The sequence below is a fragment of the Rhinichthys klamathensis genome, unplaced genomic scaffold (genome assembly GCF_029890125.1).
Source record: "Rhinichthys klamathensis goyatoka isolate OS25496 unplaced genomic scaffold, OSU_Roscu_1.1 h1tg000001l_1, whole genome shotgun sequence".
Classification (NCBI taxonomy): domain Eukaryota; kingdom Metazoa; phylum Chordata; class Actinopteri; order Cypriniformes; family Leuciscidae; genus Rhinichthys; species Rhinichthys klamathensis.
This window is the reverse complement of record NW_026606555.1, coordinates 189,780-207,164: the sequence shown is the minus strand read 5'-3', so window position 1 is coordinate 207,164 and position 17,385 is coordinate 189,780. Positions and strand designations below refer to the sequence as shown.

The 17,385-nt window shown below is 38.2% G+C and overlaps 1 protein-coding gene and 1 long non-coding RNA gene across 4 annotated transcripts in view; one reads left to right on the top strand and one right to left on the bottom strand.

Annotated features, from left to right (window-relative positions):
• Nucleotides 1–1,624: 1,624 nt before the first annotated feature.
• On the bottom strand, nt 1,625–16,472 carry LOC130100568 (uncharacterized). The gene is made up of 3 exons (XR_008809341.1): nt 16,112–16,472; nt 7,563–7,693; nt 1,625–1,830 (listed from the first exon to the last, which is right to left on the bottom strand). It is a non-coding gene; the product is annotated as an uncharacterized LOC130100568 (long non-coding RNA).
• LOC130068901 (A-kinase anchor protein 7-like) overlaps nt 13,252–17,385 on the top strand; it is a 56,281-nt gene continuing 52,147 nt past the window's right edge. Inside the window, exons 1-2 of one of the 3 annotated variants that reach the window (XM_056246884.1) lie at nt 13,252–13,655; nt 15,605–15,757. In XM_056246884.1, coding sequence (XP_056102859.1) covers nt 13,370–13,655; nt 15,605–15,757 — 439 coding nt within the window. In that variant the 5' untranslated portion in view covers nt 13,252–13,369. The remainder of the gene's footprint in view (nt 13,656–15,604; nt 15,758–17,385) is intronic. The other 2 variants (XM_056254038.1, XM_056260582.1) reach the window with 2 other exon arrangements.

Genomic DNA, 17,385 nt, shown 5'->3' with positions numbered 1-17,385 from the left:
GGTGGGACTCGCTGTCTGTCTGAAATACTCGTCTCATATTGGTGGGCTCTGGGAATAGTTTATAATAAGGATGTTGACTGCCAAACTGCGGACAAAAGGAACCGCACCGCAGCGAAGACTGTTGACTTTCAGTGAAATAGCGCTAACTAGTGGATAATACATTCAAAGACACAGGTCAGGAGCGAGAGAACTAGTCAAATAATCCAGTCTAACTGAGTACTTCACCTACACGATAGTCAACTGAGCACTGAAGTAACTTATTAAGTTATTATACAGGTTTTATTCACCATGCCGTTATTGTAACTGCTCTAAACTACAAGAAAAATTAAACATGGGATCTCCTTCAAACCCAGTAAAAACCTTTCTTTAGTTTAATTTCTTTAATGACAGATAAACAGACCAAAATACCATGCTACTTACTGCAAAGGGACGAATTCAGGTTGATTTATTTGGACACGTTTTGCTATTGAGATGGCTGGAAGAAGTTTCCCAATCAACCTGAATTCATATATTGTAATAACTATAGCTAATATTTCGGGTTATCACCTGTGATTAAGGGCCCATCCAGCCTCTCACTCATATTAAGCATCTGGTAATACAGTGGAAAAACTTTCACTTGCAGCTGAAAGCATCATCAAATAAACCATAGTATTTTATAAACTAAGGGTTTCCTCAGCTAAAGGTGTTTGTCGTAACCGGGCCCGGGTCATCGGTGAAGTGAAGGTAACTGTAAGACTCTTCACTGAGTCGAAGACGAGGAGCAGAACGCTTCCTGAACACCCATAATGCACCAGACCAGAGCTCTGTGTTTCCCTCCAAAACAAACCACACTAAAACAGAAAAGCACGCCATCTCACATCACTGCGTACGTCTTATTTGAAGTCTGCTTGAAATTAAAATGAATGCATGTTAATCCAGAACTCAAGCCCCGCCTCCGATTCAATCTGTCACATACTGACGCCTTCATGCACACGTTCACACAGATGCTGTGTTCACCAGCAGAAAGCCACTTACATGCAAATGCTGAATCACTAATGTGTCTACACTCTAAACAAATCCTGGGTTATTTTATCTACTCAAATCCAAATGTGTTAAATGAGCTTAAATGTGGGCAGTATGTGTTCAAAAACTATATAAATATTCTATACTGTAAAATATGATCAAAAATAAAGGAATTATCGTGCAAACCAGTGGTTGCGTGGAGTATATTTAAAAAAATATTTAGAGGATTTAAGTTAATTCGTAAACATTAATTCACGTATGAAGTATAAAAAATAAAAAATAGTACTATAGTAAAAATGATTAACCCATTATGCTGGGTTAAATAAACAACTCAATTTGCTGGGTATTTAATGAACCCAACATGTGTTCTGTCCTATTTTTACCCAGCCCTTGGGTTGAAAACCACCCAAAATGGGTTGTTTTTTAACCCAGTGATTTTTAGAGTGTTGTTGCATCTAGATGAGAAGGTTTTATGATGATGAGAAACATGAATACAGCGTGTGGACTCGTAGTGTGTGTGTACAGAACTCGCACTCACCGGAGGACGGGCAGATGTCCCGCAGAGAATATGGCCATAATCCATCCGCATTCGGCACGATTCATGGTGCGACACACAGACAGAGAGAGAACAGAGAGTTTAGGGCAGAGGTAGAAACTGAGCAGATGAAGAGGTTTGTGTGTGTGTGTGTGTGTGTGTGTACCTGTGTGATGCTGTTCTCCGGGGCTCAGACGACTCCGGTCACCTGCACACACTCATTAGCCTGATGTAGTGTGTGCTAGCCTGGAGATGTTCTTCCGCTAGTCCCGCGTCTGCTTCCGCTGACGCTCCTGTGAAAGCCCAGAGCATGACTGTACAGATCTCAGAGGATTATCACTGTCCAGCACTGTCCTGGACCGCACAGATCCGGCAAACACACACACGGATCTGAGAGAGTGTGTACCGCAGGCACACAGGCTGGAGAACAGGGCTAATACCTGAGGGTAAATATAGCCTGTTCTGATCTGCCCGCTGGCCAATGCCTGAGGACCACAGGAACACTACAGGGGATTTAGGATACAGTGACTCTTATGCTTTTAAAGCCTCTTGATGCTAAGATTGGCCTTAGTCACATACTGTACACACACACACACACACTCACTCACACACACACACACACACACACGTCTGGTTTACTATCTTTGTGAGGACTCTCCATAGACGTAATGTTTTTTATACTGTACAAACTGTATATTTTATCCCCTTACACTAACCCTATCTCTAAAACTATACCCATCACGGGAAACATTCTGCATTTTTACATTAAAAAAACTAATTCTGAATGATTTATAAGCATGTTTACCCATGGGATCCTTAATTTAGGCCCACAGTGACACGAGTCCCCATGAGTCTGTGTGCATTCAGGTTTAAGTCCCCACCGGGATAGAAAAACATGTACACACACACACATACACTGACAGTCAAACATGTACACACACACACACACACTGACAGTCACACACACACACACACACACACACACACACACACACACACACACACACCATACTGACAGTCACACACCATACTGACAGTCACACACACACTCGCTCTCACACGCGCACACACTCTTAAACCATTAAGCACTGACATGGGCAGAACAATTAGTATTAATATAATAAAGTATAAAAAGTTTTTAAAAGTATATATTTTTTATAATATTAATACTAATCTTAGGACATCCAGTACATGGTAATATTTAAATATATTAAAAACATATTTAAAAATATTATTGTTATATATAGTTAGCTTTTATAGTTTAGTATTTTTCACTAATATTCTTTTATTCTAAGTAAAAATTATTGCAGTAAAGTAAAGATGCATGTGTGTGTGTGTGTGTGTGTGTGATCATCTTAGAACAATTCACCACAAACATTAAGAAGTTATGTTTCTTATTAACACAAAAGGAGACATTTTGACAAATGTGGTGGAAGTTATATGCACGGAAAATATGCACGGCGAAGGAATAAACGAATTAGTCTTTAATTATAACTTCCAACACAAGAAATATGAGAATAACAACCTCACAACATAACCAACACAGGACAAAGAGCTGACTCACACTGAGGACTTCAACACACAGAGCAAACACAGGACACTAGATGCACACAGGTGCACACAGTCAACCACTAGGCAAAACTAATCAGTAACCATGACAACCAATAAGGATCGGGGGCATGGGAAAGTTATAAAATGTTGTTATTTAGAGGATAGTGCGCAGCACATATTTACATATTCAAATGTGGGTGAAGTTGAGATGTTCGTTAAAAGTATATCACTGCAAAGGTGTTTTCAACTTTTTACTTTTAAGCAAATAACGAACTTCACCGTAAGAATATCGGGGCCTTTGAATCCTGTTGAGTCTGTCGTGTGTGTCGCGTGTTCGAGCGCGAGCAGTAAGTGCTTCTCACTTCTACATAGAGCTTGTTTCACTGAAAAATTATAGAAAAATAAAAATGTTGTGGTCACTGTGGAAGCTCGTATGGAAGCTTGTTTCCGCCACAGAATGAAAAATAAAAAAGGTTGACTTTTTTTCTCAGAATTGCGTGTTATAAAGTCAGAATTGATTGATATAAAGTCAGAATTGCGAGATATAAAGTCAGAATTGCGAGTTATAAAGTCAGAATTGCGAGATATAAAGTCAGAATTGCATGATATAAAGTCAGAATTGTGAGATATAAAGTCAGAATTGCGAGTTATAAAGTCAGAATTGGGAGATATAAAGTCAGAATTGATTGATATAAAGTCAGAATTGCGAGATATAAAGTCAGAATTGCGAGTTATAAAGTCAGAATTGCGAGATATAAAGTCAGAATTGCATGATATAAAGTCAGAAATGCGAGATATAAAGTCAGAATTGCATGATATAAAGTCAGAATTGCGAGATATAAAGTCAGAATTGATTGATATAAAGTCAGAATTGCGAGATATAAAGTCAGAATTGCGAGTTATAAAGTCAGAATTGCGAGATATAAAGTCAGAATTGCATGATATAAAGTCAGAAATGCGAGATATAAAGTCAGAATTGCATGATATAAAGTCAGAAATGCGAGATATAAAGTCAGAATTGCGAGATATAAAGTCAGAATTGCGAGATATAAAGTCAGAATTTCGAGATATAAACTCGCAATTATGTGATATAAACTCGCAATTATGTGATATAAAGTCAGAATTGCATGATATAAAGTCAGAATTGCGAGATATAAAGTCAGAATTGCGAGATATAAAGTCAGAATTGCGAGATATAAAGTCAGAATTGCGAGATATAAAGTCAGAATTGCGAGTTATAAAGTCAGAATTGCGTGATATAAAGTCAGAATTTCGAGATATAAACTCGCAATTATGTGATATAAAGTCAGAATTGCATGATATAAAGTCAGAATTGCGAGTTATAAAGTCAGAATTGCGAGATATAAAGTCAGAATTGCGAGATATAAAGTCAGAAATGCGAGATATAAAGTCAGAATTGCGAGTTATAAAGTCAGAATTGCGAGATATAAAGTCAGAATTGCGAGATATAAAGTCAGAATTGATTGATATAAAGTCAGAATTGTGAGATATAAAGTCAGAATTGCGAGTTATAAAGTCAGAATTGGGAGATATAAAGTCAGAATTGCGAGATATAAAGTCAGAATTGCGAGATATAAAGTCAGAATTGCGAGATATAAAGTCAGAATTGCGAGATATAAAGTCAGAATTGCGAGATATAAAGTCAGAAATGCGAGATATAAAGTCAGAATTGCATGATATAAAGTCAGAATTGAGAGTTATAAAGTCAGAATTGCATGATATAAAGTCAGAATTGAGAGATATAAAGTCAGAATTGCATGATATAAAGTCAGAATTGATTGATATAAAGTCAGAATTGCGAGATATAAAGTCAGAATTGATTGATATAAAGTCAGAAATGCGAGATATAAAGTCAGAATTGCATGATATAAAGTCAGAATTGAGAGATATAAAGTCAGAATTGCATGATATAAAGTCAGAATTGATTGATATAAAGTCAGAATTGCGAGATATAAAGTCAGAATTGATTGATATAAAGTCGCAATTGCGTGATATAAAGTCAGAAATGCGTGTTATAAAGTCAGAATTGATTGATATAAAGTCAGACTTGATTGATGTAAAGTCAGAATTGCGAGATATAAAGTCAGAAATGCGAGATATAAAGTCAGAATTGCGAGATATAAAGTCAGAATTGATTGATATAAAGTCGCAATTGCGAGTTATAAAGTCAGAATTGCGAGATATAAAGTCGCAATTGCGTGATATAAAGTCAGAAATGATTGATATAAAGTCGCAATTGCGTGATATAAAGTCAGAAATGCGTGTTATAAAGTCAGAATTGATTGATATAAAGTCAGACTTGATTGATATAAAGTCAGAAATGCGAGATATAAAGTCACAATTGCGTGATATAAAGTCAGAAATGCGAGATATAAAGTCAGAAATGCGAGATATAAAGTCAGAATTGCGAGATATAAAGTCAGAATTGCGAGATATAAAGTCAGAATTGTGAGTTATAAAGTCAGAATTGTGAGTTATAAAGTCAGAATTGCGTGATATAAAGTCGCAATTGCGTGTTATAAAGTCAGAATTGCGAGATATAAAGTCAGAATTGCGAGTTATAAAGTCAGAATTGATTGATATAAAGTCGCAATTGCGAGATATAAACTCAGAATTGATTGATATAAAGTCAGAATTGATTGATATAAAGTCAGAATTGATTGATATAAAGTCGCAATTCCGTGATATAAAGTCAGAAATGCGTGTTATAAAGTCAGAATTGATTGATATAAAGTCAGAATTGATTGATATAAAGTCAGAAATGCGAGATATAAAGTCAGAATTGCGAGATATAAAGTCAGAATTGCGAGATATAAAGTCAGAATTGCGAGATATAAAGTCAGAATAGATTGATATAAAGTCGCAATTGCGTGATATAAAGTCAGAATTGCGAGATATAAAGTCAGAAATGCGAGATATAAAGTCAGAATTGCGAGATATAAAGTCAGAATTGATTGATATAAAGTCAGAATTGATTGATATAAAGTCGCAATTGCGTGATATAAAGTCAGAAATGCGTGATATAAAGTCAGAATTGATTGATATTAAGTCAGAATTGATTGATATAAAGTCAGAATTGCGAGATATAAAATCAGAATTGCGAGATATAAAGTAAGAATAGATTGATATAAAGTCGCAATTGCGTGATATAAAGTCAGAATTGCGAGATATAAAGTAAGAAATGCGAGATATAAAGTCAGAAATGCGAGATATAAAGTCGCAATTGCGTGATATAAAGTCAGAATTGCGTGATATAAAGTCAGAATTGCGTGATATAAAGTCAGAAATGCGTGATATAAAGTCAGAAATGCGAGATATAAAGTCAGAAATGCGTGATATAAAGTCAGAAATGCGTGATATAAAGTCAGAAATGCGAGATATAAAGTCAGAAATGCGTGATATAAAGTCAGAAATGCGTGATATAAAGTCAGAAATGCGAGATATAAAGTCAGAAATGCGTGATATAAAGTCAGAAATGCGAGATATAAAGTCAGAAATGCGTGATATAAAGTCAGAAATGCGTGATATAAAGTCAGAAATGCGTGATATAAAGTCAGAAATGCGAGATATAAAGTCACAATTGCATGTTATAAAGTCAGAATTGTGAGATATAAACTATTCTGAGGGGAAAAAAGTTAGTCGTTTTTTCCCCTTATTTGGCCTGATAACTCGCAATTGCGAATTTACATCTCGCAACTCCGACTTTATAACACATAATTGCGAGTTTATATCTCACAATTCTTCTGAGAAAAGATGTCAGAATTTCGAGATATAAACTCGCAATTATGTGATATAAAGTCAGAATTGATTGATATAAAGTCAGAATTGATTGATATAAAGTCAGATTGATATAAAGTCAGAATTGATTGATATAAAGTCAGAATTGCGAGATGTAAAGTCGCAATTGTGAGAAAAAAAGTCTCAATTCTGTCTTTTTTTCTCGCAATTGCGACTTTATTTCTCATAATTGCGACTTTATTTCTCACAATTCTGACTTCATATCGCGCAATTGTGAGATAAAAAGGTCGCAATTAAGGTCGTACTATATAAAAAGTACACTAATTTGTAATGACTTCATTTCCATTTTTGTGTGAACTGCTCATTTAATGTGCATCTTCTTCATAGACTCTCTCTCACTGCATGAATCGTGTACATCAGGAACACACGCAGGTAAGAGACTGGAAGAGTAACCCATCATGTTTCAGAATAGCGCACCTGGTTATTTTCACAGAACTGTGAAGGCATTCAGATACAAGGTTAGTCACATGATCAAGCAGTTCTTTAAATATTTGCTCAGCACAGCTCTGTCAAAACAGCATCAGTGGAACCGGAGCTTTGTAATTACTGAGGAAAGGATTTCTAGCATTGTGATCCAGCAAGCAGAGCATTGATCGGAGAGAATGGTGTGTAACTGAAGCCCTGTCCCCGTTAAACAGGCTCATGATTGGCTCACCTCAAACTCCAGCCGGAGGCTCTCAGGGAAACCTCAGGCCACGAGCCGTCGCCCTCACCTGGATGAGCGGGTCGGGAACCGGTCCTGTCCTGACACCTGTTTCCGTGAACTTCTGGGCCCAGGGAGTTGTGCTGAAACCCAAGCGGACATCTAGTGTTACACCACACACACAAACACACCAGGGTGTGTGAGAGAAGCTGAACACAGCCAATCACAGAGCAGCACTGCAAACAATACCCGTGCTATCACAATACATGTGTGCTCACCTACTGTACACACACTGAGTTTCTTCCCACAGCGAGTGTGTGTGTGTGTGTGAGTGTGTGTGTGAGAAAGTGAAATAATCTGGCAGTTCAAGGTCTGAACAAACAAAGGCTTTCACGGCTCACTAAATGAGTTTCTGTTCCGCTCTCTGGTTTATTTAAACTGTGCCTTTGTCTTTTTCTGGGCTCTGTTTGACTCTTTGAACTTCTACATTTATACTAATAATTTTTGCTAGCATGTTAATCGTTGGATTGTGAGGTACATTTCCTTTTCACTTTGTCCGTGTCATGTTTTTTGACGAGACGGAAGATGTATTTATGCCTGGAAATAAAGGCCTCAGTGTGGCTGAAGGAAGCACTGGATACAAAGAACAAAACAAGCAATTCAAGACACGAAAATGCAGCTTCATAACTGTGGCAAAGGCTTCGCTTATGAATCTGCCTGAACTGAATTTTGATATTAAAAGTCACATTACCTTTTTTATTTATTCCGTAGATACAAGCTTCCACACATAGGCTATATCATTGCAAATTAAAAAAAAAAGTTATGTTAGCCTATTTTAGCATCATAATGATTTTTGTATGCGTTTTCCACAGGTTTTGATGCACAAAAAGTCCATCCAAGTCCACAGGATATATTATATTTACAGTACAAGGGAAGAGTTTAGCCTGGAGTGAGAATTGTGGAAATTTTTGTTCAATTAAATTCTTGTGATTTGATTCCGATCTTGATTCAATATCGATTACTGTGTGGATCAATATTAGGTAGCCTACAGTAGATGTACGTTAATTTTCTCAAGAATAAAAGTACCTCAGCTAATGCTGTAAAAATACAGAGATCCCTGTAGCCTATTATTATTAAAGGTTAAAAAATAACAACTCAAATGAAATATAATGCGGTTTTTATTATAATAACAACGTTATAACTTTTTAATGATATAGGCCTAAGTAAAACTATAATACATATCCCACATAGCAAACAGACTTGGCCCAAATGTGGCCTCAAAATGGCACTGCTGGCGTGTTGCCGGCACTGGCATGCATCATGTCAGCCAACTCTGGGCCATGCGTGGCAATGATGGCACTGCATGCATGACGGCAGACAACATTTGGGCCGATTGTGGATGGGAGGTGTGTGGCCCAGATCAGTTTAGTGATTATGGCCCAGATCAGTGTAGCGATTATCGGCCTTTGTGTACTGGACAGTTATAAGTATTTAGGGCTGCTAGGCCTATTAGTTTTCAGCAATGTTCACAAAATTCAATAATCATTAAACAATTCCCAAATCCATTTGACCTGAACAAAATATACATTTTCCTAACATGATAATTGATTTTTTTTTTTAAAATAAATTTATAGTTTAAAGAAAAAATAATTCACATACAAAATAGTCAACATTTTCCATACTTTTTAGTTTAAGCACCACAAAATCATGTTAAAAACGTACTCTCTCTCTCTCTATATATATATATATATAGCAGTTTATTAAAAAACGTTTGAAAAAAAATATCATTTAAAAAATGTTTATTTTGGCGCGATCTCCACGGTAACAGCAGCTTTTCTGGTTGGTGAATGAGGTTCACGTGATGTATGCGTCGTTTGAAATTTCTCCCGCTGAAGGGTGAAGAAGTCTGTCACTGACTGTCAGACAACTGCTGTTCAGGTAAGTGAAGTTCGTCGCTCTCTTTCTTTGTGCTTTTTTAAATACCAGAATTCAAACTCGGATGTCACTTTGTTCTTTATTGAAGTGAACTTTTGCTTATATGGTGGCGGATCCACTGCCCCTTGAGAATGCGAGTACAGACTGACGCGACCGGTGCGATAGACCGGCCTGAGGGATGTAATGTAAGTTAATGCTGTTAAAATGATAGGAAAAATCACAGCGAAATCAGCAACAAACAACAGTAATTGACTTTTAAAGCTCAAAGTGATTCAATGGTTGTATAATCAGATTTAATTATATCTAAATCTAATCTGTGACTTTGATAATCAGGAGGATATGTCTGCTATTTTATGTGTGTGTGTGTATGTCTGTTCTTGTTTTTTAAAGGAAGTTCAAACAAAACTGAAAATTTACTCATCATTTTCTCTTAAGATTGGATGAGTTGGTTTCTTTTGATGAACACAAAGAACACATTTTGAGGAATGTTGGTGACCAGACAGGTAACTGGAATGTAACATTAAATTGGAAAGTGGTTCTCTACTGATTAAACATTTATTTTTTTAATTTCTGCTGTGTTCAACAGAAGGAAGAAACTCATACAGGCATCGTACAAGTGGAGGTGAGGAAATGTTGACAGAATTTAAATTTTTGGTTGAACTATTCCTTTAGTGGATAATTGCCGTTTTATTTTAACAGTTAATAAATTAAAAGTTAATTCACAGATAAGCATGTGTTTACACCACAGTTTTCATATCTAAACATTTTTAAGGTTTTTGTTTGCTAAAAAGGTTTTGTTTGTCAAAATACTGTTGTCATACTGTTGTGAGTTTGACAACAGTATTTTGACAGTCATTCAATAGTGCCACATTATAAGCAACCATTTCCTGTATAAAATGTAACCAAAGCAACCTTACTTTATTTTGTTACCTACATTTATTTACAGGTGGATTAATGTTTGTATATGTATTTATTAATTTTGTATTAATTTAATATTTTGTCTTTTAGCTGCTGTGAGAAAAAAATCGTCTGACACAACATGCTCCCGATCAGGAGATAGAAGCAACTATACAAGATGGCTTCAGCTTGCTCCTGATAGAGATGGAGGAAGGAGAGAGCGCTTGAGGAGAAAAGAGGGGCTGCAGAGATGTACTTCACTTCCTGAGAACTATTTTTTTCTCCCTCACACATACAAAAATTCTGATGTGTAAATTTGTTTTAAGTAATTGTTTTAATTTGCTCTATGTTTGTTGAGAGTAAAATTACATTATAATATGGTTACATTTCAGTGCTAGATTCATTCATAGATTAATTTAGTTAGAATTGGAAAATGTTGTATACTTGGCTGTTCAGGCAACTAAAATAGTGTTCACACAACTCTAGCTGTATTACTACAATATTACTACAATAAGTAAGCTACTGTTTAAAGGAACACTCCACCGTTTTTTCATATTAAACTTTTTTTATTTTTTATTAAACAGACCATTAATATATTAAACAGACCATTAAACTATGTTATTGCCTTATAACATATAATGGATAACTATAATGTATGGCAGAATAGCACTTGATAGCACTTCAACTCGGTGCAGTAATATCATCACTCATAATCCTCTCCCGATGATATAGTTATATTACTGCGCCGAGTCCAAGTGCTATTCCGCCATACATTATTATCCATTTTACCCGCTTAGAAAAGCGCCATGTTTTATTTTGTTTCACCATACTTGGTCGTGTAACTGTATTTAAATAGGGAAAACGTGGAGGTGTTTGGTCGCTTCTAACTTCATCTCTGTTTGGATCCTAATGAATGAACTGGGCTAAGCTAAGTGCTATCAAAGTGTTGCCGCGCGCCAGAGCGATTGAGTGCCACACTGAGACGAGAGAGATGTATCAACTCGTCTTAGTTAAGGGAATAACATAGTTTAATATGAAAAAACGGTGGAGTGTTCCTTTAAGACAGACCAGAACATTTTGAAATTAAATGCACTTTGAGGTAATAGGATGTTGCGCTTTGAATGTACAAAAAAAAAAAATAGCCTTCACACAGTTACACAATTCTAGATGTGAATTTTCATTATTATTAAATGTTTTGGCTTGTGCATTACTACAATAAGTAACTGTTAAAGACAGACAAGAACATTTTGAAATTAAATGCAATTTTTTGAGGTGCTAATAAGATGTTATGCTTTGAATGTACTAAAATAGCCTTCACACAGTTACACAATTCTAGATGTAATTTAAAAATGTATTTTTGGCGTGTACATTATTGTTAAATAAAGCAATTTTCAGAATTGAATTTTCCTGTGACTGATTTGTTCATATGGTTTGGTAAGATTAGGCTGGGTTATGGCTCAGTTTTGGGGTTTCTGGTGTTGATAAGGTTAACTTATGGCTGAGACTTGGTACCAAAAATAAAACCTCTTTTGGTCCTATTCAGGGCCAGTTATGGCCCATGTGTGACTCTTGTCCTTAATCCAGTTCTGGGCCACTTCAGGGCCAGTTAAGGGTTAACTGGCTGAGATTCGGGCCAGTTATGGCCCATGTGTGACCCTTGTCTTTAATCCAGTTCTGGGCCACTTCAGGGCCAGTTAAGGGTGATTAACTGGCTGAGATTCGGGCCGGTTATGGCCCATGTGTGACCCATGTCTTTAATCCAGTTCTGGGCCACTTCAGGGCCAGTTAAGGGTTAACTGGCTGAGATTCGGGCCGGTTATGGCCCATGTGTGACCCTTGTCTTTAATCCAGTTCTGGGCCACTTCAGTACCGTCATTCTTTGCGGTACTTGGGCCGAGGGAAAAGTGATTGTGTGGCCCGGAGCTGGGCCAGAAAACATTTGCTATGTGGGATAGTGCACTGCACATATTAGCAAAATACTCCTCTCTAATGTTTCTAGCCAACTAAGTTAACGTGCTATGGTCATTGAATATACATGTATAATATGGCTGGCTTTCCTGAGGTAAATGTAACGTTATGTGACATTGTTCTCCAGCTGTTTTATTGACCTCTTTCCACGTTTGAAAAACACTGATTAATCGAGATTATGTATGAGGCATGTACATTCCGGTAAGTTATACTGTTTCTTTCAACACACCTATTGTTCATTCGTGTTTATTTACTAAACTAAAGAGAGATGGTCGGTTCGCGCGCCGCTTGAACTGGGGCGCTACAGAGATCTGTCACGACACACTTACAAGCGCCAAAACGGTACTTATTATTTGAATTTCGTAATAAAATTGACAGAATATGAGAGCTTGCTGAGAATTTGTTTCATATCAAAAGTAACCTTCTCTGTGTTGTCGGTCGGTGTCACTGTCCTCTTTGGCTTTGCTTCGCGATTTTTCTCTGCGTGAGAAAGTGTGTGTGTGTGTGGCGTGAGAGCGCGTGAAAAGTGTCGATTGCGTGAATCTCACTATGGCCATATCTCACACTTAATGCGAAGTTTGGCAGCCCTGAGTGCACGAGTCATAAAAGATCATAAACAGCAGAGTCTGAGACGAGCCTTCTTATAAATATCTAATTGTGTGTTACACTGAAGAAATCGGGGTTTGAAACTCCACGAAAGTGAGTAAATGATGCGAGAATCTTCAGTAATGTGTAAAGTATTCATTTTAAAAGTATACCGTCACCGTTGTTGTTTTTGAACGCTTTTCGAGCACCGCGTGTCCCCTCTGACTGCCCGTACCATGTGTGTCGTGTTGTGTTTTTTTGCTGCAGTGGTAAACACTGTGTGATCTTTCTTCAACACGCAAGCTGATCCAGTAGTGCATGCAGAAAGCCGCCTCACGATCACGAGCTTATCTACACTTCGATTAAATCACCTGCGACATTAACTACATAACTTCTGTCACACTAACCATCTGACTCCAGTAGTTTGACTGGACATGATCAGTCGCCACTTTCTGCTCGCTACAAGGTTAAAGCGCTGGTCAGGGGTGTTGAATGCTGGCGTCCCCTCAGAAGTGATCAAGTGTGTTTCTGAGGTTGGGCTGCGTGTCATTTCTCAGTCATCTCGCGCGACACAGATCATCATATCTCAGTCACACACACCCAGTGTGAGTGTGTGTCGGGCAGGAGCATGTGCTGAGGGTCAGGCGAGCATCATGGAGGACAACAACAACAACTCTGTGTCCACACTGACCGCCAGACAACACACGGACACTACCAAGGGTGAGACATGCACACTGACCGAACGAAGAAATGACTAAATATAGGGTTCAAGCGCTTAAGGTCTTTATGCACATGCGCAAAAACGTATTATGTTTTATTTAGCAAGCATGTAACCATCTCGATCATGGTAGGAAAAGACCATTTACAGCCAATACAGGCAATTTACCACAGGATATGTATGGGTTTTAAAGCTTTTAACAGTTGTAGCGCCCCCTATGGTCCAATCTTCATAAAAGTTTGCATGCTTGTTTCTAATCATGTCGCATATGTGCTCACCTAATGTCGGGAAGTTTTAGATTTATAGGCTTTTGAGTATGTTTTGCCACACCCTTTTTTCTAAATGACCCTTAATAGCTATTCAAAACATAAAGTTCAACATTTTTTGATAATTATTGATCTATTCTCTAGAGAGTCCAGAGAATTGTGCCGCAGGGGTTTTATCGAGGTTGAGGACTAGGACTAGTTCCCAAAAGCTGGTTAATGGAATAATCTCCAATATTTAACGAACGACTCAATTGACAGCAGCGGTCCTAGAGGCAAAGTTGCTCAGCATTTCTTTGTGATTTCTCACAGGCCTCGAAGGGCAGAGAGTCAAACAGGCCCAGCGAGTTTTGTTCCGGACGGCCTCCGTTAACCTCTTTAACCACTGGTCGCCACCGGACGCTTTTTTAGAGATACGTGAATGTCCTTGGACGAAGACACCGCATGCCAATTTCCAAGTCAATTAGACTCAGGGTTGTGTAGTTATAGCCATTTGTATGTTTTTTCCATGTTATAGCGCCACCAAGTGGCCAGTCGCCTCGTGCTTTTTCACATGACCACAAACCTAGTGCATACATAGGTGTACCATGTTCGGTGAAATTGTCTCTTTCCGTTCAAGAGGGATTGCCGTTTTAGTAAAAGTGGCTCCGCCCACTTCAAACTTTTTGGTGTCCCGTCGCAGAGGTCAAATTTGAAATTGCAACTTTTTTGGATAATTATGGACAATCAGACTCCAGAGAATCTTGCTGCACTGGTTTGGTTCCGATCGGGTGAAAAACCTAGGACTCCATTGCAAAATTAGGTTTTTCAAAAAATTTGAATTACCCGAAAGTTTCGCCATCCATGCGTTTTTGTCCAATGTTGAGCCAAAGATTCCAACGATATAAGACACTTGAGCCTACGCTGTAGCGCCCCCATCAGGCCGATCGGGAAATTTGAACAATTACAATAGAGTTTCAGTGCTACAGGCTTGAACCCCTAAAAAACAAATACAGTCTTTTATAAGACAATCCGATACAGCGGCGACGAACAGTATTTCGACACTAGAAATCGTTTGATTTCTTCATTTTGAAAGTCTCTGTGTGATCAACCGTGTTTTGGTGATTGTGGGTGTCTCTGTTCTAAAGATGGTGAATGCAAATAATACATGCAACCATGTAATTATGAGTAGTTATGATAGCAAAGTAAATAGATGTATCAACTTTTAGAGAAGGCTCTCATATTATTGCTGTGAAGTGAAATCACTTCAAAAAATGAAAGTGTAAAAAGGTAATGGAAGTGTAAGTTTGCTGTAAAGCAAATCTACTGAGCTAAGCTTTTTTATTTTGTTACAAAATAAATTTGTTAGACTCTAAAATTGCTAAAAAAAAACATAGCCGCGCATGTAATTGTTAAAATTTCCCAGGATCATTACTTTTGCAATGTGGTCCTAGGTTTCTCGCCCGATCGGAGCCAGACCAGTCTGATTGTCCATAAATTAGCAGAAAAAGCTGAAATTTCGATTGACGTCTGCGACGGGACACGAGACACTGTTACTAAAACGGCTATGCATGTCTGTCCAAGCTGTGTTCCAAATTTAAAGTTGACATCACCAAAATGTGGTTGGCTGGTTAGCGATCGGCAGCATGCAAACATCTGACGTTGTGCTAGTCTTCAGTCCTCATTTGCTCTGTTTGTTTTCTTTGCAGACGTCAAGACAGTCAATAAAGCAAAGAAAGAGCCGAGGAAAGCGTCAGGCAAGAAGAAGAAGCAGAAGCAGAAGCAGAAGGAGGAGGAGGAGGCAGAATGTCTGATGTGCGAGCTTCCCTTCACAGACGCCGGCGTCTGGAGAGATCTGGGCTGTGAGTCCGGCTCAAGTCAAGTCATCTTCATTCACACAGCGCTTTATCAATGCAGACTCTTCACAGCAGCTTTACAGTGATAACAGGAGATTACAGTAACAGAGATTGCTTGGCTTTACAGCAGCTGTAGAATAAAGTTATTGTCCAGCTAAAGTTAGTTTTGATTGATTCACTTCCGTTGCAACGATCATTAGTTATTAACTTAGCGTCCGCTAACACGCCGCCGCTCTAACAGAAACCCGTAACCGCTCCGGCTGCTCTTCCGCACAGCAGCAGTGCCTGGCGTCTGGAGAACGCAAACCTTCAAATGCGTTCCAAGGTGCAAGCTTTGGAAATGTTTCTCTGAGGTCTTACCTCTACAGTGGCGGTGCGGTGCGGCTCCGGCGGGCTCCGGTCTTCCTCCGGGAGCAGGGATCATGGCACTGAGGCACTGCTGTGGGTCTGCCAGGAGATGCGTGGACCGGCCCGGCACCGCAGCTGCTCCTGCATTCACACCCACAGCTGCTGCATGCTATGAATAAAACATTTGTTGGGTTCATTTCGCTCCGCGGCGTCTCTCGCCAGCAGCTCAGAAGTGCCTTTGCTCCTCCATCAATAGCACTGACACTCTTAGATTTACTGTCCGCCTACTGAACGTGCTCCTGTTTCTCAGTTAATGATGCTAATGTTTCACCACAGATGATAATGTCAGCACTGCAGCTCCAATAGAGACACGCGTATGAGCCCTATCTGTCTATCTGTCTGTCTATCTGTCTGTCTATCTATCTATCTATCTATCTATCTATCTATCTATCTATCTATCTATCTATCTGTCTGTCTGTCTGTCTGTCTGTCTGTCTGTCTGTCTGTCTGTCTGTCTGTCTGTCTGTCTGTCTGTCTGTCTGTCTGTCTGTCTGTCTGTCTATCTATCTATCTATCTATCTATCTATCTATCTATCTATCTATCTATCTATCTATCTATCTATCTATCTATCTATCTATCTATCTATCTATCTATCTATCTATCTATCTATCTATCTATCTGTCTGTCTGTCTGTCTGTCTGTCTGTCTGTCTGTCTATCTATCTATCTATCTATCTGTCTGTCTGTCTATCTGTCTGTCTGTCTATCTATCTATCTGTCTATCTCTATATCTGTCTATCTGTCTATCTGTCTGTCTATCTGTCTGTCTATCTATCTATCTATCTATCTATCTATCTATCTATCTATCTATCTATCTATCTATCTATCTGTCTGTCTGTCTGTCTGTCTGTCTGTCTATCTATCTATCTATCTATCTATCTATCTATCTATCTATCTATCTATCTGTCTGTCTGTCTGTCTGTCTGTCTGTCTGTCTGTCTGTCTGTCTGTCTGTCTGTCTGTCTGTCTGTCTGTCTGTCTATCTATCTATCTATCTATCTGTCTATCTCTATATCTGTCTATCTGTCTGTCTATCTGTCTGTCTATCTATCTATCTATCTATCTATCTATCTATCTATCTATCTATCTATCTATCTATCTATCTATCTATCTGTCTATCTCTATATCTGTCTATCTGTCTATCTGTCTGTCTATCTGTCTGTCTATCTATCTGTCTATCTGTCTATCTATCTATCTATCTATCTATCTATCTATCTATCTATCTA